The sequence below is a fragment of the Labrus mixtus genome, chromosome 3 (assembly GCF_963584025.1).
Source record: "Labrus mixtus chromosome 3, fLabMix1.1, whole genome shotgun sequence".
NCBI classification, from domain to species: Eukaryota; Metazoa; Chordata; class Actinopteri; order Labriformes; family Labridae; genus Labrus; species Labrus mixtus.
The window spans coordinates 4491700-4517946 of NC_083614.1; the positions used below are offsets into that span (position 1 = coordinate 4491700).

The window sequence follows — 26247 nt, forward strand, 5'->3', positions numbered from 1 at the left end:
AAACAGAGCTGATGTAATCATTCACAATCATTCAGTTCCTTAGTTAGAAACTGTAAAGAAACAGAGGGGGATTTTCTGGCACAACCTCACCAGCTACCAAGGTGCATGAAGAGTAAAAGGCATGAAGAGGTCAAAAAGCTCCAGCAACACTTTTTAGTATGAAGATCAACTTTACCGTTTCGGCTTTTGGCATTTCATCAGGGTCATTGTGTAGGCCTCGCTAGCTGCTGAAGCTAACTATCCAACCAGTTAAACAGTCCCCAATAAAACTCCACAACATGTTGCTGACTCTCATGAAGTTTACTGAGGTTTCTTTTTTTTTAAACTGAAAACAATACAAAAAGGTCTTTGTTAATAAACACAATAAGGCAGTTGACTGTGCATGTCTTCACATGTTAAACAAGCTAATGTAGCAACACAGCACTAGCATATAGCATCTTAAACAAATGAATGGTAAAGTTAACACTAGCTTAGCAGTTAGCATCTTCATAGATACAAAAAACATCCTTTCTAAAATGAATACACATAGTATCAACGTTTATACTTAAACGTTGCATTAGCGTGCAGGATTAGAAGAAACATGTGAAACTACTGAGCTATCCAAAGTGCTGCAGCCAACTCACTGGCTCATGGACTAGGTCTACTATTTTACTGTGTACTGTAACACACACAAGACAGATGTCCTTAAACATGACACTGTATGGGGCATAACACGCATCGATGTTCCTGATGAAGGCCACAATGCGAAACGCGTCCGACTAATTTGTTAATAAGGTTTTTGCTGGTGTAGACTGGTTTGTGAGTGTTTTTTCTCCTTGTTAGTACGAACATGTTCTCTTCTTCTTAAAACATACTTTTACAGACTTGCTTTTATGTGATGTCGTCTTCTTAATGTCTTTTCTTACTGGTTTTACTATTTTTTATCTTCTTTTACTTCTTACTGTTCTTTTATTCATGCTCTTTATTCATGCTCTTTATTTATGCTCTTATCTTAACTCCTCTTATGTTTTAACTTGGTATTATTTTATCTTACTTACTTTACTATTTATGTTTTATATGTGTATATACTTTTTATTTTTAGTAATATGATTTATTTTTTGATCCTTTAACCACTTGTTTCTATTTCTTTTACTGCTCTTACCTTCTTATTGATGTTCTCTTTTGATTTGATTTGATCTCTTTTAGTTTCTTACATCTTTTTAAATCTTTGGTCCTCTTGGTCTCAGCTCGTGTTGTTGGGTTCTTGTGTTGCCTGGGTTCTTATGATGTTTCTTGTGTTGCCTGGGTTCTTATGATGGTTCTTGTGATGGTCGGGTTATATATGTCTGTTGGGTATCGTGCACTTTGGGTTCTTTTCTGTTCTGTTATATATAAGTGTATTTAATTATTTTTAGTATTTTGCATTTGTTATGTTCTTGCTGTTGTTTATGTTCTTCTGTGTTTGATTTAGTTTGCTTTGTTCTTGTTTGTCAAAGCACTTTGTAAACCTGTGTTTTTAAAAGGTGCTATGTAAATAAAGTTATTATTATTATTATTATTATTATTATATTTCTGTAATGTTGTTTTTGCACCTTTGATATGCTGAAACTGCTGTTTAATCTCTAAATAGATTTCTCTTCAGGGGGCTGACTCTGTTCCTGTGTTCATAAACTGCAGAGCAGAAAAAAAACATCTAAGATGAGCTCTGATGGATTCCCCTTCATGAATGCAGCTCGAGATTCTTTGAAGGAATACAGCACATTACCCATGAGTCACCAGCAGGCTCTTGTTTTGTTGTCAGATGACATGTTTCCTGAACCTTGATGGTTCTCTTTTATTTTATAACCAGCATTATAACCCTCATAATGCCAAAATTATAATTGGACTACAGGCTGATGTCTATAAGAATAAGTCACAGTTAGAAACAATCATCATGGAAGGTAAATGTATTTCTACTCAAACGCTTCAAGGAACACTCGTTCTTATGTCTTCTTATTCTAAAATATGTAACTTTTCACCTTAAAATAGTCGTTTTTTTTTTTTTTTTTTTAAATCTATCGGATTGATCAATAACTTTCAACAGGGAGAATGGCGTCCCGTTGTTAAAATCAAAATAAATTACCTCTCAGTTATTTTTGTTCAGAACGTAATTGGATGTAACACTGTATGCGTTTGATAGTAGTCTGTAGTAGGCGTTTTTTATGTGTTTCCTTTTTTCTACGCATGTTGAGCATGTTCACTTGGAGCTGGGTGTGGATCCACACACCTTGCCGCCAAGCAAGCTTGATGCTCATCTGCAATCAGGCCACCGACACACTCCACAGTATAAAAGCTGGCCCCTCTTCCACTTATTGTCCATTTACCTCCTGTGGTATTCAGCACAGGTACATTTTGTAAGAATCCTTCAAAACTTCAGTTTTTGTCATTTTAATCGTGTCCTTTCTTTATTGTCCAGGTTTTCCTACCCCCAGCCTCCTCTTCTTCCATTCTTTATAACACTTTTAGTCGTTGGTGTGATCTTCAAGAAACAGTACGCTGCAAGCCTGTCAATACACTATGTGTGTTTTACGACAGCACTCAGGGATCTTTGGTGGGTGCCAAAGGGTACAAAACTAAATTCCTCCATAATGTTGCCTTAAATTAGAGCATATGGTGAACATGAACTACATAAAAAAATCGGTTCAAACTTAAATTGGCCAGAGTTGGTTTGACTAGAAAAGGGACTAAAAAACATTCTTTTAAAAAATAGAAACAGGAACATTGACATGTAGTAATTAGGAATAATTTGATTGAAAAACCATACAAAATTCAGTCAGAGAACAAAGTGCCAGTGAGACATGACAACACGTAAACCTGTGTGCTCTGTAGGATTATGGTTTCACACTGAGAGCATCTTATCTTCACAGCACCTTCTCATTTTTTTTGTTCTTGTTCGAAACAAGGACCAGAAACAAACAGACTCCAGGATATGCTTTCATTATTTCTGTTTTTTAATCATACAAAAGCATTTAAAAAACAGTATTTACAAAAAGATTTAAAAAAGATTGTATTTAAGCTGCATCATTTTCATTCTTCTAAGACGCCTTCAGCATTCAAATGTAAAGGAGTTTGATGTCATACTGCTTACTCTAAAGAGAAATAAGTACATTTTTCTTCTCCATTTCCCTTCCATGTGCGGCTTCAGCACTGTAGTACATTTAAACACCCATATTTATGAGTCTTGCATACAAAAAATACATTTAGAGCCCATCTGGAGGAAATGAGAGTCAGTATTTGGTGTTGTTAACTCTTCTCCTCCACCGTGATGTCGCTCACACCGTGAACTTGTGTGAGCTGCTTACAGTCCAGAGATGCCAGTAATTTCCTCGTCTCGGGCAGCGAGGGGACGAAGTGCTCTGTCAGAATGATGGACGCACGACTGGCGATATCTCTGAGGGCACGACAGGAAATGACAGCGGACGTCACACAGAGAGGAATAAAGAACAGGTGCATAATAAGTCTGAGTAGAATATAAAGTTTTCTTCTTACCCGTAATGAATCTTCCGAGCGGTGAGAAGGCCGAGTCCCTCCATGTGGAAAAAAACGTTTTTCAGCACCTGAGGCAGCGGATTAGTGAATGAAATCTCTGCTGCCATCTTTTCTCCGATCACGGCCTTCCCCAGCAGCTGTTTTAAAAGAAGAATATTAAATCAGGATTCATATTTTTTAATCTCCTTAAAAGTAATAAACCCCTGATTAACTGTTTGCTTTACCTTTACGGTGAGGTCTGGGGTCCTGAGCCGGAAGCTGAACTGCGTGGCGAGGACCTGCTGGGTCTCTTGGACGCGGCCTGACAGAGTCAGCATCAGAGCAGCCTGGTCGATCAGCTGGTCTTTGTAGTCTTTGTAGTCCAGGGTCCACTCTAAGATCTTTTCTGTAGACACAATGAATGTATGTAGGGACAAAATGTTAGAAGTCTTTTCACTTCTTTTCCATCCTCTCCCCAAGCTTTCACAAAGCAGCCAGCTAGCTTAGCACAAGTTCATATAGGAGGAGAAGATACCCTGATATCAACCAAAATAATACAAATAACATCCCCTTCTCAAATATTAATGTTTTTTTTTATATCCACAGTTTTAGAGCCTCTAAAACAGAAACAGTTTTTTTTGGCTGGGGGGGCAAACTGTGGATCTGACTTATGCAGAGGTGGCGTGTGCACTTAAATATACAGTATAGCATTTATTTAGCCTTATTGCCTCCAACAATCATATCTACTTTAACTATGAATTAAGCAATAGTTTTTTCCTCATGTCATCATTTTCAATATCCTCCCAGCACTGCCCCCTCTTATTCCCCCGCTGCTACCACATGATGGTACAGACTAATAAGCACACAAATACACCTGCACTTGTTTTTATTCTTTCATCATATCTTTTAGTTTTCTTGATTGCATAGTATGTCATTAGCCTATGTGTATCTACCTCTGATGGTTTTTATGTGGGTGCTGTGGGCGGATGGGTGTGTGTGTGAGAGCCTCTATGTGTGTATGTTTTGTGTGACTGTGTCTGTATCACACTGTACTGTTGTGTTTTTGTGTTGGACCCCCTCGAAAACGAGATGGTTCATCTCGAGGGGCTAACCATCAAATAAACAGATGTTTTTCTCTGTTCAAGTTGATTTAAGTGTTTCTGATCTGTGTGATCTGAGGAGAACAACATTTCCCTCCCATGTATGCTGAGAGTGTATCATTGAAGTGACAAATAAATAAATATTGAATCTTGAATTTAAAGTATCACACAGATTATACAGATTCCTGTGCAGAAACTTAAACTAGATACAAATCTTCTTAGCTTGATTCTTTGAGGACTCAAAAACACTTCTTATGTCAAAAGTTTACACTTTGAAGTACCAACAAAGGGAAATGTGCTGCATTGAAATGACCTGTTGCAACACAACCTAAATCTGGGGTGATCCTCCTCACTCATTGTGGCCAGCAAAAACTTAAGATATCAATAAATTGTCTGCATTGAAGGATTTAAACCTGAGCTGTCAGTTCAACACCAGACACAAAGTCCAAATGCATCACAACATGTAAATAATGATATAATAATCTTTGATAACTGGTGTACATTTTGTTCTTTGTAAGAGATAAGTAGGTATAATTGTTTCTGTGAAATCATTTTATATGCATTATGAAATGTATTTGAAAACAAACTAGAAGTGGGAGTCAAATATGCTTTCATACATTAAATCATCTTATTTTATATTTTTTTATTTTATTTATTTATTGCATTGAAAGAATAGCTTTGATTGGCTTAAATTCTGAGTTCATCTCATTAAATGAAGTATTTGTTTTTAGAAATATAAAACGCTGGTATAGTAAATTCTGATTAAAAACTTGATTTGATCGTTTTGTTAAATTACAAGTTATTATAATTGTCTTAATAAGCGTGTCATAGAATTTGTAACAGTGTGACCCTCTGGTTTTGAGAATTATATTAATGTGACCTGCTTGGTTACCAAAGTGCCATCCCATGACCCTAAATAGTTAACTTAAGTCACAGCTCTGACATCTCAAATAGCCACCTATTTAAGGGGGTCCAAACATATGTCAAAGGGGGCCCATTCCCTGACCACTCCTCTGGACACGCTCCTGAAATAGAGAATTAAATGCAGACGTTTGCTTTGTGACTGGGTCTTATGAGTCAGGACAGGATATTTTATCTGCATTTTAAGCTAGTTGTTACGGACATAGATCAGTCTTTAAAGGGATACTTCACCCATTAGCATTAAGCTTTGTATCATTAGAAACCGGTAGTAACTGGTAGTATTTTTAAATGGTCGTGCATCCCGCTCTCATTTTCCCCTGAGATGGGAAATCTTTGTATTTCTGGGTCTGTAAAGGAGCTTCCAGTGACGCAAAATGACGATTGTTCCTCATATTTTCGACCACTGAAGTTGAGGAAATGGTCTTATGTGTTGAAGTAAATATGTCTGTAAATGTTTTCATTACTATATTTCTACTGCTATACTGTATATTTTGGAGAAACTGTAATGATTGAATTTCCCTCTGGGATTAATAAAGTATTTCTGATTCTGAAATAGAGGGCCTTAGTGGGAGTGGCCTGCAGTGCTGTGCATTCTGGGATTTGGTGTCTATCAACATGAGCCAAAAAGACACTTTCTGCCTTTTCACGGCCAAGAAGGCACCAACTTCAAAATATATTTCACATTTCTACATATATGACCCAATGTCAATACAGATTCATGTTTCAACGGGTGAAGTATCCCTTTAACTGGTGCTCAATCTCATCTAGACAAAGAACAGCTTCTGTATCTTGTTTATTTATTATACAGTTTGTTGATTGTGAGAATAATCACGCTGCCAAAGGAAGAAACTTCCTTTGTAAACAAATGGGCTCTGGATTTCAAAAACTGTCACTGGTCTAGAATTCTCGACTCACTTTCGTTGGGCAGCAGGTCCACGTCCGTCTTGTCCCTCCTGACGGTGGCCTTGTGGACTCCGGTGTAGTACATGACGGCCACCTGGCTGTGCAGCATCACCTTACGTTCCTCTGAGCTGCTGTTTCTCATAATGATGGTCAGCTCTGCATCTTGTCCCATTCTGGGACCTTCTCCGTCCATGGTCACCTCCACAGAGACGTCCTGTGCTGTGGGGGAGGAGTAAGCCGCTGCTTTGGAGCCATAGCTGCAGGCTGTTTCCACGGCGATACGTTCCTCCTCTGAGCCTGGGAAAACAGCACGGAATCAATTTGACTGTTGAACTGATTTTGAGTAGATTTTGACATCAGTTTGTATGCTATAGGGTGTGAGCACTACATGTGGTCTATTGTTACATCATTTTAGTGTTTTAGTATTTTGCCCTTGACCCTACTTTTTACTCTGGATAACAATGCTGATTTTTCCACATTTACTTGAATGTCCGCCTTTTTGTTGAGATCTGGAGAAAATTAACTTGTTATCCAGGCAAAACCAGAGTGTTGATTTTCAGAGTTATCGAGGTAAGTTGAGATCTTGAGAAAACAAACAAATGTACTTGTCATCTTAGAAAAACGGAGCACAATACAATCTATTAATAACGTCTGCTTAGGGCTTACGTTCAAGGCAGCAGTAGACCTGCAACTCCTGTGTGTTGCATCCTTAAATAACTGTTTTTATCAATGGGGTCTGGTGGCTTTTAAGAAGCTGTAACGTCTGTTTGTGGATGAAATATCCTCTTCTTCTTTGACAAAAAGCTCTCTCTCTGTAGGGATCCTTTGTGCATTGACTCATTCTGAGTCAGAGACTTAGAATGACAATCTTAGCCTTTCAGTGACAAAAAAAACAACAACCTTTAACAGACAGACTTTGATTGGGATTTCACCCTGAATTATTGTGAGCCACCCATTACAGACAGGCTGGTGCAATTAAGTCTTTTCTTTTTGTGCTGATTTGTTACGAAGACCTCAAATCTTTAAAAAAATAGGGCCATGGCTTCAGAAAGATATTGTGATTCCTCTTATTTAGGTTTTCACATTTTCTTACCTTCAGGGTGTTTGTAGAGGTGTGTAATATCCATGCGCTCGTCCGAGCCGACAGCCTTGGTGCTAATGAAGTGGCCGACCGCCTTCTTCTCGCTGTAGATCATAGAGAAGGTCCCGTCTGTGTTCCTCTGCCAGTAGATTTTATCACTGTTCACCTGCACGGAAAGGAGGAGAGCGAGAGAGCGGGAGAATGAAGGTAAAGCTTTGAACAGACGGGAAACTTCACGCTGCGTCTGAGGTACGCCATATGGCTAATTATTATCACAACATACACACATCATCTGTCAGCAGACAACAATTAGTGAGGCTCAGGTGTTCCCTCTGGAGGTCGAGGATGTCAGGTAAACAATGAAATATATATTCCACAAACCTCAGCGAACACAAATGGAGCGTCGTGTTTGAGGAACACTTGCCCATAACGGACGGCCGCGAGCGACGCCGGTCCACAGCGGTAGGTTCCCTCGCTGGTCTCCTGAGGCGTGGAGTCTATAGCCTGCCAGCCTCCGTTTCCTACAGGTAAGTCTGGACGAGCCATCCAGCAGTCGTTCCAAACATGGAAGTTCCTGCAGGGGAGACACGTGAAGGTCAGATTTCATAAACTAAGAGAGTAATCAGGGTCATTTTTTAAAACAGCTTAAAGGCTTAATATGTGATTTTTCACACTTAAATATAATATAAATCAAGTATATCCTCTGAAAATAATTCTGTGAGTCATGACTGTCTACAATGGGTGTAACACCCGAGTCCCACTGTCTGTGATGTTTTCAGAGTTTTCAGAGTCCTATCTTCAGTTTGTTTACATCGCCAGGACGGCCGGCTGACTCCTCCCCTCACGTATAAAAGTTGTTTAATTGAGAGACTAGAGAAAAGAAGAATAACATACTGTACTCACTGCTTACCCACCCCCTTGCTCTCTATCCCTCTTCCTGCATTTTATCCCATCTCTCCCCCTATCCCTTTCCAAGCCCGGCGCAGTCTAGGCCTGTGAAGGCTGTTTCGTCATGAGCCGGGGATCCAGTCGAAGATTTCTTACCTCCTGTTTTTTCTTACCACTGTAACTTTTGCTGCTTTGCTAAAGTGCTCATGATGGATAGGCCAGGTCTTTGTAATATAGCGATAAGTAAGGTCTTTTACCTGCTTTTTGTAACATAACAATGAGTAAGGTCTTTTACCTGCTTTTTGTAAAGTGTCTCGAGATAACACTTGTTATTAGTTGACGCTATACAAATAAAAATTGATTGATTGATTGAATGTCATGTAAGCGTTTCTAGATCACGCTCATTTCAGGTAAATTTACATGCAGTGTGAAGATACGAGCATAATAAAGATCGCTAGCATTAGCATGCTAACACACCAATGCAGCGCGAGTTGTTTTGGTTTTATGCTGGTGCTCAAGGGCGACATCTACTGGATCGTAAAAATCGCATATAAAGCTTTTAACCATAATGACATGACCCACCAGATGGAGTCAGTGTTTAAGTGTTCTAACGGGTCCAGGTTCTCGTCCAGATAAATATCTGTTGTCAGGGAGACGTCTGTGTCGTGAGCTGAGCTGTAGTTGGTCACACTTCGACTAGGGATGCCCAAACAGCGTAAAACTGAAAAGAGAGAGAGAGAGAGCAGTTAAGAATCAGTGATCAACATCTGTGTACAGTCGTCCTGTCATTCCTGTACCAGCCGGTCAACACATGCTCACCTGTAGTGACAACACCAGCAAAGATCCAGCACTGTCCGTACTTAACGGCTGTTCCCTTGCTTTTATGGTATTCATTCAGGATTTCCACGCTCCCACTCCACACTGTTGGACTGGTTCCCTTTGAATAATCACCAGACCAGTTTCCCTCCAGGACACCTTGGTCATCACGGGCGTTCACCTAAATAAACAAAAATATATATTTTTTCTTTTCTTTTCAGTGAAACATCTTTGAATCCCGACCGATTAATCGACCAGCGGATAATATCGGTCGATATTAACATTTCCAGTGGCTATCGGTATCGGCTGCTACTAGATTTATTCACCGGTCAAAAAGCATTTCATTTGAGTTTGTATTACAGTAGTAGTTTTTCACCAGCAGAGGGCGCTATATGGATTACAACAAGCATTATCACTCTCCAGAGTGTCAAGCCGTGATGCACAGACATGCACAGTTTCTTTCCAGTTGAGCGGCCATCTTGTCTTCTTCATATATCTTGTGTGTTCATATAGTGTTTGAAAACTCCATTAAAGGGAACACCTCAATAAATGTTTAAATATATCTATCTATCTATATCTACAGATCGAAGATAGATCTAAGATATCAGCCGATATATCGGTATCAGATTTTTTTCTCTCCCTAATATAGATATCAGTATCGAACCCAAAAAAATCCTTTATCGGTTGGGCCCTAATTACAAGACTAAGAGAGCTTTAAGCATTGTAATGGTGTAAATGTACTATGAAACATTTGTGCTCAAGAGGAAAATCCTACCGGTTAGATCTCTGAATGCTGCAAGAATTTGTTCAATTACAGCAGAGATGTGTGGAAACTGTTATCAGGACCAACATTAATCAGAGTTGTTTATTGGTTTTCTTCATATTTCTCTTTATAATCTTAATGTCATCTGCAGTAAAATGCCATTGAGATTAAAATAAATTTATTTTAAAGTGTCCCGGTCAATACTGGCAGCACAATGACATGGCTTAAATTCATCACAACATTTTCAAAAAGCAATAAACGTACAGAATAATCTGTCAAGGTAAAAGACTTAATGTTAAATCATCTTTATACTAAGCAGTCAGTTTGACAGCTCAGTCTGTATTTAGTAAGTAGAAAATGTGAACTCTCACCATGGCTGAGATGACTCGCACCACGTTAATCGGGTCTCTCCAGCCAGACGGAGGAGTTCCACTTTGTTCCATGATGAAAAGACACGCAGCAAGAATCCCATCATTAAACTGACACCAAACAGAGGAAACACATTAAATCACCAATACGCAGAACAATGAGTGATTACACAGACATCTACAAAACCAATTCCTTTTTTTTTGTTGCTGAAAACCTGACAAAATGTAGTTCTAAACTCCTGTGAGGACGTTTTAGGAGGCTAAACAGGAGTTTAATACTGATGTGTCTTTATAAGCTACAAAATAAAAACAAGTCAGCGAGAAGTTTTAGAGTCGGCTGTCTGTCAGTTTAAATGTCTGACACAGCTGCCAACACGTCAGTGAGGAGGTGAACAGGAAGCTGCAGAAACAGACTTTGTTTACACTTACTGTGAAACGTATCACAGTAAGTGATACGGTGAATGCTGCAATGATTTCAGTCAAAAACTGTAACCTTTTGTGGTGTTCTTGGCTGTTCGTTTACACAACAACAGCATTTTGAGTGACTGAGAACGCAAAGTTTTCATAACGGATTACAGAGTGTAAACTTGTGAGAACAGCACCTTCTTCTGCACCGTGTAAACCAGCAACATGCAGCTCCTCTGAAAGTAACAGTTAAAGGCTTAATATGTAATATAAATCAAGTATATCCTCTGAAAATAACTCTGTGAGTCATGACTGTCTACAATGGGTGTAACACCCGAGTCCCACTGTCTGTGATGAAGAATAACATACTGTACTCACTGCTTAACTGTGTTTCTAGATCACGCTCATTTCAGGTAAATTTACATGCAGTGTGAAGATACGAGCATAATAAAGATCACTAGCATTAGCATGCTAACACAACAATGCACCGCGAGTTGTTTTGGTTTCATGCTGGTGCTCAAGGGCGACATCTGCTGGATCAAAAAATCACATATAAAGCCTTTAAGAGCCAATATGCACGAGGTGGACTACAACAACTATGGCCGACTCCCGAGTTCTGTTTGTGCTGCTCACTCTATTGAATTTGGGCGGCAGTAGCTCAGTCTGTAGGGACTTGGGTCGCCGGTTCAAGTCCCGGTGCAGACCAAATATGGAAGTTGGTCTGGTAGCTGGAGAGGTGCCAGATTGCTTCCTGAGCACTGCTGAGGTGCCCTTGAGCAAGGCACCAAACCCCCTACCCACCATCAGCTCAGGAGCGCCCACTGTGGTCAGCTCCGTCACTCTGACGTCTCTCCATTAGTGCATGTCCATAGGATCCTGTTTGTGTGCATGTGTGTATATTTCAGCCTATGTGTGTGTTGCATGACTTACAGAGTGTAAAAACAGAATTTCCCCTTGTGGGATCAATAAAGTAAATCTTAATCTTAATCTTTATTTCTCCATTGATGGGTTGATTAACTTCACCATTACTGTGATCAGAGGTGACTATGCATCTCTATCTCTTTTTTACATTTCGGGCCTCAGACAGTAGGTGTTTATGAAGAGAATACTAATACAGGACAGAGTCAGCAAAGATACAAGATGTACAACTTTGTCCACAAGAGTGAAACTAAATTAAGGTTCCTCACAGTAGCTTTAAAAAAAAATTAAACCAAACAGAAATCCTCCCTCTCACCTGTCCATAGTTCCACGTCCTCACTCCGATCTGATGCTCCGTGCCGTAGTACAGCCGTCCAATGTCGTTCAGGACGTATTCCTGCCGCTCGTCCTCAGAGTCCATGAACACTGAGTCATCTGAAGAGAGGACACATAAGGACCAAGGTTGGAGTGGTATATAGTATTTAATTCCTCTGATATAGTTTTTCAATTTTCAATTTTGTGTTATTCAAATATATGCGATTTGTCTTTTATTCAACGTAAAAAAAACATGCAGAGAGAAAATATAAACCCTTATTATTCCATCACCTATCTCCCACATGGACATGATTTATAAAATGGTTTTGAACACTGTTGCCGTCTTGTTGAGATAAAAAGCTTAAGGATTGATGAAGGCCTCATGAGTGATGCTGCAGGAGTCGTCTGAAGGGCATTTTGTGAATACAATCTTTGTTTCCTTTATGACTCTCTCTGAAATGAACAGTTGGAGAGTGAGATGTATAACTCTGATGTCTTTGAGTTCTGAATAAAGAGCCACCGCCTCAGACTGCATAAAAAGATGGACAAGAAGACAGCTGCAAGAGAGTGAAGCCGAGACGTTTTGAGCTCCCCCTCCTGACTAGCTGCAGTGTGGGGTCATAAGCTCTGCCTCCTCCATGTTAACATTTCCTGTATGGTCTGAAACTATCTATATTAGTTATTCGTTGTCAAAGGAATTTACATAATGGAAAAGACAACTTTTAAAATAAGACTGCAAAATGCAAAATTCCTAGACAGACGGTTTCCATGGCAACACGTGATGGAGGATGTTTAGATACAGGTTGGCAAGGGAAAATGTGAATTTATTAAAATATATACTGAATAGGGGATGTATGGGAACACTATTTTGGTTGCAAAAACTGAAATTAAATCATGGTTATGTCATTGGTGATGTGTGTGTCACTTTTTTGTTGTGTTCTGTTTAGTTTTGGGTGTGTGTTTTTTTATGTGGGTTGCTTGTTTTTTGTTGTTTTATTTTTCTCTATTACAAAACTAAGATGAACTAAGATGTTATTATAACCATTTTGTTTTCTTCTTCTGCATACTATTATTGTTTTGTATAACATTATAAAAAAAAAGAATAATGATGTAAGAAATGAACTATGTCTGGATAAATGAACTATGTTTGGATAAATGAACTATGTCTGGATAAATGAACTATGTTTGGATAAATGAACTATGTCTGGATAAATGAACTATGTCTGGATAAATGAACTATGTTTGGATAAATGAACTATGTTTGGATAAATGAACTATGTTTGGATAAATGAACTATGTTTGGATTGCCCAATAAACACAAAGTTGAAAAAAAAATCTATAAATATGTGTGTGTTTTTTGGTTTACCTTCACACCAGGGGTTGAACAGCATGTAGATGTCGTTATCGGGGTTGTGCTCGGAGACCGCACGACCACTGGGACAGTGCGTCTCCACGGTGAGTTGATATTGGCTGATGACAGCGGTGGACGGAGAATTCACTGACAGTTCAATCTTGTTGTGTTCTTGTTTCACAATCGCAGCCTCCCAGCAGCCGTCCTCCAGGTCCTCCACCAGCGGGACAATGACGTGGGTTCCCTTCGCCACGGATGGCAGAGAGCCTGAGAATGTAGAAAAACTCATCACACACACACACACACACATTGTTCAGACCGAGCCCAAACTGAAGCAAAACACCAGCTTCCTGACACCTGGGGAATGTTTGTATAAACAAAAACCAAACCAAGAGAATACAGGGACCTTGCTGGCAGCACACACACACACACACACACACACACACACACACACACACACACACACACACACACACACACACACACACACACACACACACACTGCATGTCATGACAGCACAGATCTCAGTGTAGCTGTTGCACAAAATAAATATTTGGTGTGTACTGAGACTGACCTCTCTGAACCAACCAAACAGTGATTTCTCAGTTTATTCCAGAAACTCACAGCCCAAATAATTTCAAAACCCATCAGCGATCATAAGCTAAAATGATTTAAGAGGAGAGATGACATCTGTGACAAAGTTTGAAGCTGCCCTCATATGCAGTTTTTTTTTCTACATAAATAATCGGGTAGATCTTGGACAGGCATTAAATAATGCCTTACAGGTTTGAACTATGGTTTTTAAGCTTTGCACACAGAATGTTTTTTCTGTATACAACCAACCGCCTCCTGATACTATAGTGGAGGGACTGGTCTAATAACGAAAAACCAGAACACTTCCAACATCACAACTGTTATATATATATATATATATATATATGTATATATATATATATATATAACTATTATGACACAGCTACAGTATCCGTTTTTATGTTCAGAATCAGTTTATAAAGATTAGTTCTGATTACAATTACCCTTATACAACTGCAAACACAATACATAAGTAAGAGATGAGTCACTGTAAGTGAATGCTCCGGGTTTCCACAGAAACATAGCAAACATAGAATCAAGTAAATCAATGTGTGTTTGTTTGTTTGTTTGCGTGTTTCTTTTTCTCTCAACATGTTGATTTCACTGGTAGAAAACCAAACAGAGCTGGTAGAAAAGAGAAGAATGAGAAGTATTGGAACGGGGAGACATGAATATTACAATGGGGAAAAGGTTTGCTAAAGGAAGATTGATTGATTCACTATTGAGGTAAACACTAGATCTGTTAAACCCAAATGTTATCAGAGTCACCATCCATTTTCTTCTTCTTTTCCGTTCTCTATCCTCCCTTTTCAAACTCATACTTTCCCTCTGAATCAATCCTGCAGTTTCCAAACCTTCCCTGCTCACCTATCTCCACGTCACTCGTCGTACATCTGATTCATGCTACTTTCATTGTGCACTGAATTCCTGTTTTTTACCTGCTACCGCTCTTCCTGCCTGCCAGAACCTGTCTGAGGAATTCCTAATGTAAAATAAATAATTGTGATATGATGTATTCGTCTGCATTTGGGTCCCTCCCCCTGTTGAATCCACTCTTTAACATGACAAAACAGATAACCTCTGCCAAACCAGATTTCTCCTCTGAATGCTGGGAGGGGATAGTGAGTCCTTCAGCTGAATATGGAAATCTTCACCCCTCCCTGCTTTTTGATCCTCAATCCTCTGCGGGTGTGACCCACTCTTTGTTTGGTGTGTTTACAAAAGCCTTAAGAATTTCGAGTCACCTTGCTGTGATATGACAAGGAGAGGTTTATTTGGACAAGTCTGATGAGCTGAGCAGTCGCCTTGCAGGACATCATTCCATGTGAAGAAATGAGACATGTAGTGAACAAGCACCTTTAAAAGAAACCATATAAGAGCATTCCATTTGTTTTTCACCCTTCATGTAACGCTACGGGAAATCGCTGCTGTCTGTCAACTAATGAATAGATCGAGGCTTTATTTTTGTCCTCCTCATCCATTCTGGCAAGAAAATTATGAAGTGAAATCCCAAAATGTCAAAACATTTCCTTCCCAACATTCACTGAGCTTAACTCTCACACAAAGCCAAAATATCAATTTAGAAAATGTGTAATTTGAAGAGACAAATTGTCATGACATGTTCTGAAAACATGCCTGATCAATCGAGGGGCTAAATCCCAATGATTCTACGGATATCTGTTGACTTTCATCCTCTCCCCCTCTCACAAAAACAAAAAACATGACTCTCAGCACAAGAAAATTGTGAGCGGTCCAATCTTCCACACACTTTCAATCTGCGAGGTGTTATGAAAATTGCAGCCTTTTTCTTGAGTTGTTAGTGTGGCTTCAGAGTTTGAAAAACCACAAAGTCAGAGCACTTGGCTGTCACACTGACTTTCAACAACAGATGTGTTTGAGATTGTTTGAGATTGTTTGAGATTGGGCTCCGTGCTGTGGGGGAGGGGGGGGGTGCATCAGACTCAGGGTACAGTGTTTGGACTCTGCATGCACGGCTGTGATGCGCTTCAACGATAGGAGCAGAGACATGGCTTTATTTTTTTCTTGTATTTGCTTTGGGATGCAATATCCATCATTTGGGATGTGGTGTCATGATTTCCAGAAGACTGAAATGGCTTGATGTGCAGCTGCTTATCTCTGCTATGACTGATAATGCATGATCAGTGTTTTTGTTGAGTTACATTTTGCACCGAACAAAATGGAAGTATACATATCCCCTTTTTCTGCTTTTATAACTTTATTGCAATGAGAGACTACATCAATGATAACAGTTGTTCTTTTATCTTATTCCCACATTGTTTTATATCGATTAAAATAATAGTGCTTATTGTATCAGTACATGTATCAGGAGTGACGCTGCTCATGCAGGTTGGATTCTGGTGCAGGAGGATTTAGGACTTTAGGAGCTGGTCTCTTGAAATCATTTTCAAAGTAATCTGAAGGTGTTGAAGAACAATGAATCAGGTTGTAGATGCTTTAATGACTTTCAGGTTTTGTTTTGACATGTTTGTATTTTGTGTTTTTTTGCTGTTTAAATGTGCAGCTGCTCATCTTAAATATATTGTTTAATGTCAGTGAGGCTGGCATGCTGAATTAAAATGTTAAAGCAACGTTAAAGATTCCATACTACCCTCATGTTCATTTCTTTTTATATTGTCAGTCTGTGAAACCTATAGAGCAGCTTTTCCTTCCTTATGTATCTCCTACTGGTGTCAGTGTACACCTTTATTTCAGCCTCTGCCTCAAACAGTTCATTTCAGCTGCTGTCTCTTTAACGCCCCCCTCCCCACATGCCCACGTTCTTCTGATTGGTCAGCTCTCAAAAGCCTTCCAGGGCGGCAGAACGCTGCAGGGCTGCCAGGGGAGAGCTGCTCTCCATTGCTGTGAGAAGAGAGCCTCTGTAATAGATTTCATCATCTTTGGTTGAGGCTTTATCGCTACATAACAAGCTGAATTAAAGGCATCTCTAAACGTTTGTCTATTAGATAGAAACCTCAGGAGAACTTCTAAGCAGGAGTGTAGTTCTCATTTAAAGATTTAAAAGTGATGGAAAAGTAGAATCAATTATTGTTTGTTTTATAATTTAATACATTTGATACTTTAATGTCTTATTTTTGCCTAATGATGTTTTTTTTTTTACTTTGTAAAGCACTTTGTGTTGTTCTATCTGATGTATTAAAGCTCTATGAAAAAACTTGCCTTGCCTTGATATTGTTTATTTTTTGTACACCATCTCTGATTGTTTAAGATAATTTTCAGCACCTTAAATGTGTTCCGTTGTTTTTCACTGTAATCTCCTTTCTCTCGGAGTAATACTAGAATACATACACAAACAAAAAAATAAATAATTATTTCAGTTGCTCAATTTGCATAAAAGCAACCATTAATACGCCTGTGCATGTCTCCTCTTTAATAAACATTGAACTCCGGGTCAAACGCTCATCTCTGATACAGCCACGCAGCCTTTCTGTGAAAGAGACGTAGTAATTATTGTCTTCAAGCTCGACTGGTTATCACACACAGCTGTAATTATAGGATCTATATTTGTCTGTGTCTTCTCCTCCTTACAGTGACAGAGGAGCACAGATGAATTGTGGGTAAACAGGTGGCCACTGAGGCTCTGACAGTTGGCATAGTGGCAGAATTGCTGACTTTTTTTCTCTGTATGAGCAGGACCGAGGGCTCTCCCTGGAGCTTAGCAACCATGATTGTTACCATAGGGATAGAAACCAAAAAAAAAAATCCTTCCCTCAAAACTACTCCCCCTCTCCTTCTTTCTTTAAATCTATCACAATGCACACCTTTTACACACTTAAGGAGCCCAATTAACACCACAAGACATGAGCTAAGATGATAAACTTCCTCCTGTTTCTTTCCACAAAGCATCACCTTCCTCTCTTTTCCTGTCACAGCTCAAAGGGAAGGAAACCCTAATGATCCTGAAGAGATCTACACACAAACTGGGTCAGACAAGCATGTTGGTGTGTTTTCAATGCATATAGGCTGAATTGCATCCATTCATTTTTACACTTCTTATCCTTAAATGAGAAGCCATCCATGTGGAAAATTCATAGAAAATCACGTGATCACTGTTTTTTGCAAACGTACATCTCTTACTTCCAGCAAGGATTTTTTACATTCAGTTGACAAGCCTGAATAAATGTTGGATTTCATTTTTCTTTTCTTTTTTAAGTAGGAATGTTAAGTTAAATCCTTGATGTATAAATCTCTTCTTATGCTTATTTTTTATATTTTAAGTGCTTATTTATGTATCTATTCTTATATTGTTTTATTTGCTCTGATAACATGCTGCTGTAACACCACAATTTCACAGTTTGGGATCAATAAAGTCATTCTATTCTATTCTATACTATTCTATGTTTTGTCATTTATAGTCGAATCTCTATTTTATTTCTATTCCACATTTATCCAGGAACTAACTTCTTTGAAGACGATTACATTTCTGGCTTCTTGTGTGACTGCAGTGTTCAAACATGAAGCAAGAACATGAATCCAAATACTGCAGTTCCTCTAGTGTCCACTATGAGGCTGTCCTTTGCAGTGAGTCAGTCCCCAAAGAGCCCCATGTTAAAATGTGTAACAGCCTGGTACAAAAACAGTTCTGCTCTCTTTGGCTAACTGACAACTGGACAGGCTGAATTGTATACAACTCACCTGTTTACACTAAGGCTTACAGTGATGTAGAATTAGGGGTGTGGTCTCTTTGAATGACAGGTGGGAGCTGCTAGCTGTCGGCTAGTTGTCACCTCAGCTAATTCAGTCACTGAACTTTAACCTCTGACTGTATTTGAGCTGTTGGAGCCTTTGTAAATATCAGGCAAATAATCCTTCCTTCTGTTTTGCTTTATTGTTCTAACAGACAGTCGCACATGTCTGAGCTCCACTTTTTACAACCAGTCACATGATAACATTATTGTATTTACATGTTAGCACCATGTGAGCAGCTGTCTGAGTCTGTGAGAACCATACCTGGCCTGTTAGCTTGTTTAGTGATTATCAAAAATAGATTTTTTTTGTAATCCACTGTACACAAAACATTCTATTTTAATTTTTTATATTTTACATTTTTTTATTCTATTTTATATATTGTAATATCTTCTTATACTGTATTATTTAAGTATTTGCTAGTTCTGCTTTATTTCCTTGTTAATTGTTTTGCACCAATACACCAAGTCAAATTCCTTGTATGTGTAAATGTACTTGGCAATAAACCCTGATTCTGATTCTGATTCTGAAAAAAACAATGCATGCAATTCCTTTCTGGAGAACCAGCAGACTAAAGTTACCGCCAAGCATCATGACATTATTGAACATTATTTCACTGACCTGTTTTTAGGTCGAGGTGAAGTTTGTTTGTGTTGGGGTCAAAGGGTCGAGAAAGGGTGATCCACATCTGGAACGTCTGTCCTCTGCGAATAATAAAGTTTTCACTCTGGTACAGGTCTGTGTGGTGCTCCTTCCGGTTCACACTCGATTTACTTTTCATCAGGTCGATCGATTGCACGTTCAGGAGGAGTTCTGCAAAAAAAAAAAAAAAACACAAATATATGAGTGGAGTCTGTCATGTGGCTGGATTACATTAGTTCAAATAATGAGTTGTAATAAAGCTAGTTACTGTTAAGCTCCTGTACTTCAGTCCCAGACTTCGGCTCATCATCCGTGTCAAAGACTGTATCCTCGGTTTCTGTACCATCATCGTCAGCCCTTTTTGGACAGCAGCACGGGCAGATTTTACGCAGCCAGCGCCGACACCCATTTTCTTTTTTTTCATCGTATTCTTCTATTGGCTCTTCTTTTTCTAACTCTTCGTCTGCGTCATCCCTAAAGTCGAGAGTGACGGACGGAAAGCGACCCACGGCAGACCTGTCTCTGATTGATCGTGTCTCTACAGGCATCCTGAGCAAAAAACAACAAACACAAACGAGGAGATGTAAAGCGCTGAGATTGTATTCATTATATGTTTTCTAAAGGACAACACATTATTTTACATATATGCAGCACCAACACTCATTTGGTTCTTTAGGAAACACATGTTTTTTCCTCCTTTTCTCTGTTCAACAAACTTCACCCCAAAAAACGTTACATAATCAAACTCTTGCTCCAAATTTTAAAGGTGATCTTTTGTCCAATGACCCTGAAAGTGCAATTAAAAGCCTGTCTGTACATGTAACTCCCGCTGTGTTTTTCTTCAACACAACGTGTTTAAACTCAGAGTCATTGAGAGGGGGATATTTTAAATTTGAGTGTTTTGTGCAAATGTAATGCTCTGCCTATATAAGATGTCCCTGCACGCCAGGCTCAAGCTTACATAGACACCTTGGCTGATTCTTAATCGTAAATCCTAACATACGAATGTTTTGTTTTCCTCCACATCTTAAACAGAACTATAACGTTCCCTTTACATTGAAACCCAACTGTTCTTAGTGACGACATAAAAAGATAAGTCTTTGTTGTCTTCTTACGATGTAATTCATCTATTTTTATCACAGGTAATAGTGCTGTGCAAAAAAATTACACAGTAAAGCATCGTGATATATATATATTTTTTATACTGTATGGATTTTACCTCCCCCAACATCGATACATTCAATGGATTGTCATTTTATTCCCCTTAAATTCCTGTAATCACTACCACATTGAGAGCACTGTGTAGAGGTTGGTTAACAACTACTCTTGTGTGTCCAGGGCTTCTATTTTTGTTGCTGTGTTATCAAAACAAGTATTGATATTGCTTTACTAGTTTCATACTGAAGTTTAAAATGTTGTTGTTGTGCAAACCTTATGTTCCAATCGATTGGAAAGAGAATTCTGAAATAAATAGTTCAGAATCAATAACAAAGCAAACTCTGTTCTCGGCTCCACTTTGAATTTTTTAGAAAATCATGTAGAGTTTGCAAAGAATCCCAATGTATCGCATGATATTGAATCATGACGTCGTTGCCAAATGACTATGTGACATTATGTCATGCTGCATTGCATGTTGGGCCATGTGAGATGTGCTACTAGTTTTGTCCGTCAGAAAACTACAAATCAACATTAGGGCCTTTTAATTAACAAAGTTTTGGTAATTTTGATGTAAAAATGCTGTCTTTGATTAATTGGTTACCATGACGATGCTAATTGCTTGATATAATTCACCTGTAGATTTACACGCCCATCTGTTCAGCCACACCTGAAACAATTACCCACTGCTGCTCTGTTCATGTGGGAGTCTAACCTCTCCTGTTTATTTTGGCTGTATGATCTTTTCTTATATCCAAAGAGCATCTCATCTTTGATAATTTAATTTGTTGCTTATCACTCCTCCGCCATCCCATTGGCATTTCGTCTTTATTTGTGGAGTGATACATATAGTGTAAAGTCCCAATCATATTGTGCACTCAGCACTCATGTAACACCTCTAATCCAATCGAATCACTAGGTCCACAACAACACTTATTGTTTATTTGCTTAAAGAGTTTGACCCTTTCATTTAGCTGATTATTTATACCATATTGCTTTAGTAGTCATGCAATGCATAGTGTTCAGATAAACCAGTAACAGGTGGCTACATAAATTAATATATATGTTTTCAATCAGATCAAAATCTGAGTTTTATCACATAGTTAATACATTCTGAATCTTTGCAATCCTTCTATAGAGGCTACATGTATGTACAATGGTTCAGATTTTGAGTCAGTGATTAATTCCATTCATAATTCTGCAAAACAGAATAAGCTCATACAGTGATTTTGATATTGTTAATTTCACTTATTTTCCTTTAATGGCATCAAGTAGTACTTCCACTGATTCTGTGATTCCATCAGGATTCATGTGGATCTGAATTACGATCGGACTTGTGAGTCAGCTAAAGCATCGCGGAGGTGAGGACATGCTCTGATTCATATGTTTGCCTTGTAACAAAATACCTTCTGTGGGAAAACAGTGTGCTTTGTAACGTCTCTGCAGCAGAGATTAAAGTCAGATTCCTCAGGTGAACCGTCAGCTCGAATATTTCATGACTTTAGTCAAACCTCAGCGGAAGTTTTGAATCCATCCTGATCAGCTGTTCTCTGCTAACTTTACATTTGCTAACACCTTTACCTTCCTCTGATACAGTGAATGACTAAAGCAGCTCTGATCATGACGATGAGATCACTCCTTATTCATGTGCCAAAGACTGAAACAGTTCATCACAGTCAGAGATTTTAGTAGGTCATTGAACGCCTCCGCCCAGCTCAGGATTTTGAGTCACATTAACTCCTGACACAAGAGTCTGTGAGCAGATTAACAAAACAAACTAATTTAAAATCTGATATAGTTTGAACATGCTCATACATACACTAGTTTAATATGAGGGTAAAACTCATGAATTAAAGTGAAAAGTTTTCCAAATTGCATTAAAAGGAGCCGATAAAACAGTGAATGTCTGTTGTTGTTGTTTTTTGGGGTGGGTGGACATAAGATACGTTAGAAAGGCAGAAGCTATGCTAACAGCTCTGTGTGTAAATGCTAGTATTAGCATGCTAACATGCTCAGTTCTGCAGAACCTGTTGTAGCTCAGATACTCATCACTTAATTTTATGATACAATAATATGGAGGACTAAAGGAACCAAAATAAAATGAATAATGAAATAATAAATTGGATAAAAAATAAACAAAATTGTAAAGGCCTTAGTAAGGCTTAATTTTGAACATATCTCAACATAAAAACTGGAGGACTTAAATATCCATAAGTCAGTAAAAAACAGCTGCTAGATTAATAGTGAAATAGAATTTTGCTATGCAAAGATCTGTTCAACTGAAGTTAATCTTCAATCGAATAAATTTCAATCTGTAAATCATCACAGCACAGATAACTGAAGCTTCAGAACATTGTGCTTGTTTACTGCAGGGTGGGTCTTCACTGAGTGTCAGAAAGTAAAAAGTAACTCCATCACAGAACCAAAACTATGAGACGCATTTTATCAAATCTGTTGTGTAACCATGTGTTCAGATTTAAGTCTGGTTGAAAATGTCTCAGACCCACACAGATCAATAAATCTCTTCTCTGCTGCAAACAATAATCTGTTAAATTAAACACAAACTGTTTGCACTGCAGCGTCAACACACACACAGAGAGAGAGACAAGGAGACACGAGCTGCATCGAGCTGCACAGAGAGCGACACAGTGTGACCTGAGGATGATGATGATGATGATGATGAAGAAGATAATACAGAAGAACCTGTTTTGGCTCTGGTTCTCATCACTTCATTATCTGATACAATTATATGGAGGACTAAAACAGCCAAAATAAAAAAGTTAATAAAAACCTTAATAATCAAATTGATAAAAATTTTACAAAATTGTACAAATTAAACAAAATGTGTCCAAAAAAGAAACTTGAAATCAGATGTAAGGATAAATAACAAAACAAATTGATCTGTACATTTACATGATTCTGTTTGAGTTTCTTCTCGCTCTTTAATTACCTTTTAACTAGCTCTCTTATTCTCTACTTTATATTATTATTTTCGGTAACACTTTACCATAAGGTACACATATCTTGGATAGTTAGTGGAAAACGAATGGGAAACTAGCTACTCAGTAACCACAAGGTAACTATTAAGTAACCATTAGGTAACCACTAGGTAACCACTAGGTACTACTAAGTAACCACTAGGTAACCACTAAGTAACCACTAGTTAACCACTAAGTAACCACTAGGTAACCACTAGGTAACCACTAAGTAACCACTAAGTAACCACTAGGTAACCACTAGATAACCACTAAGTAACCACTAGGCAACCACTAGGTAACCACTAAGTAACCACTAGTTAACCACTAAGTAACCACTAGGTAACCACTAGGTAACCACTAGGTAACCACTAAGTAACCACTAGGTAACCCCTAGGTAACCACTAAGTAACCACTAGGTAACCACCAAGTAACCACTAGTTAACCATTAGGTAACTACTAAGTAACCACTCGGTAACCACTAAGTAACCACTAAGCAACCACAAGGTAACCACTAAGTAGCCACTAGGTAACCACTAAGTAACCACTAAGTAACCACTAGTTAACCACTAAGTAACCACTAGTTAACCACTAAGCAACCACAAGGTAACCACTAAGTAGCCACTAGGTAACCACTAAGTAACCACTAAGTAACCACTAGTTAACCACTAAGTAACCACTAAGTAACCACTAAGTAACCACAAGGTAACCACAAGGTAACCACTAAGTAGCCACTAGGTAACCACTAAGTAACCACTAGTTAACCACTAAGCAACCACAAGGTAACCACTAAGTAGCCACTAGGTAACCACTAAGTAACCACTAAGTAACCACTAGTTAACCACTAAGTAACCACTAAGTAACCACTAAGTAACCACAAGGTAACCACTAAGTAGCCACTAGGTAACCACTAAGTAACCACTAAGTAACCACTAGTTAACCACTAAGTAACCACTAAGTAACCACTAAGTAACCACAAGGTAACCACAAGGTAACCACTAAGTAGCCACTAGGTAACCACTAAGTAACCACTAGTTAACCACTAAGCAACCACAAGGTAACCACTAAGTAGCCACTAGGTAACCACTAAGTAACCACTAAGTAACCACTAGTTAACCACTAAGTAACCACTAAGTAACCACTAAGTAGCCACTAGGTAACCACTAAGTAACCACTAGTTAACCACTAAGCAACCACAAGGTAACCACTAAGTAGCCACTAGGTAACCACTAAGTAACCACTAAGTAACCACTAGTTAACCACTAAGTAACCACTAAGTAACCACTAAGTAACCACAAGGTAACCACAAGGTAACCACTAAGTAGCCACTAGGTAACCACTAAGTAACCACTAAGTAACCACTAGTTAACCACTAAGTAACCACTAGTTAACCACTAAGTAACCACTAAGTAACCACTAAGTAACCACAAGGTAACCACAAGGTAACCACTAAGTAACCACTAAGTAACCACTAGTTAACCATTAGGTAACCACTAGGTAACCACTAAGTAACAACTAAGAAATGGGTAGATAGTGCATGCTTTTTCATCACGTTATAGAGTAGCTCATCATTATCTAACAGATAATGAATGCTGGATAAACCACACAAATTGTTGCATAGTTAATGGGGAATTAACTAGTTAACCATTAGTTAATGTGTAGATAGTGACAAACTTCTCATCCAATTCTATAGAGTAGCTTTTGGTTACGAGAATGAAGTGAGGCATCATACTAGTTACTTAGTATTGAAGCATTATCTAAACATTACTTTTGTGTGAGTAACTATGAAGTAAGTATGATGCCTCACTTCATTGAGAAATATTTGTCAATAATGCTAATCATTAACTTCATATCAAAACATAAATTCCCACATCTTTTTTTACATTGTTTTTTTGGTCAATTTAATGGAATTTTAATTGTATAAGTTAAGCAGGCTATGAACTGTATTTTTGGGCATCTTTCATCCTCCATATATTAAATCTGAATCTGTTAGATTAGAGCTTCCTCATGTTTGCACCAAGCAGACTGTATCACTGAATCGCACATACAGATCGGGAACATTTGGTCTCATTAAGTAGGTCTAAGTTCACTCCCATGACACTAACAGCCGATTTAACATGTGCCATTCATCAAAGTGTCCTCCAGGAGGGTGCTGATCCATGAGCTCCCCTTCGCCTCACTCATGACCCAACGCCTCAGGCAGCTCATCAAAGAGGCACTCACTGATGACGTCCAAATAAAAGCTTTCAGAAGGTTTGATTCATCACACAAACATATACTTATATATTTGACCCTGAGCCAATTTTTTTATATCTTGAGTCTTTGTGTTGGTTAACCTCACTTAGCTGGGAGTCATAACATATTTTTGCAGAAGATCCCCTGAAGTCTTATGTAGTCAACCAAATAAATCATGTATTTTAAAGCTGTCTCATGCGGGTGTGATGCAAAAAAAAAACACCATTCAGGAAGCAGATAAACTTACAAAATAAATCATTCAAGAAATCACAATCTGTAAACGTTTAGGTTATTATTTGCATGATCCCTTTCTCAAAGGAAGGCAGAACTACAGTATGTTAATAGTAAGTTTCTCCTTTACTTATAAATCCAATAAATGACTGATCCAGGAGCATTCTGTAGAGGACAAATATATGTAAACGAGTGTGACTCAACATGAAGTCATAAATCAAAGGCCTAATCATCTTAAATTAGCAAATGCAAACTCACTCAGTTCAGAGGCAGAAGAAATTCAATTGCAGACTTGAGGAGGAAATCTTTGCTTCGTTGTGTCTTTGTGTTTGACACACTATGAGTTCAGACCTCTTTTAAATACTTGAAGACAG

General features: G+C 38.5%; 1 protein-coding gene across 1 annotated transcript; it reads right to left on the minus strand.

Annotated features, from left to right (window-relative positions):
* Positions 1-2948: 2948 nt before the first annotated feature.
* LOC132955644 (protein-glutamine gamma-glutamyltransferase K-like) lies at positions 2949-26247 on the minus strand. The gene is made up of 14 exons (XM_061028579.1): positions 26132-26247; positions 19546-19826; positions 19257-19448; positions 13331-13582; positions 11966-12084; positions 10330-10437; positions 9199-9376; positions 8962-9100; positions 7873-8065; positions 7504-7657; positions 6423-6707; positions 3732-3892; positions 3508-3644; positions 2949-3409 (listed from the first exon to the last, which is right to left on the minus strand). Exons 2-14 carry the CDS (start codon positions 19823-19825, stop codon positions 3262-3264), a joined length of 2346 nt encoding a protein of 781 aa, XP_060884562.1. The 5' UTR covers position 19826; positions 26132-26247; the 3' UTR covers positions 2949-3261.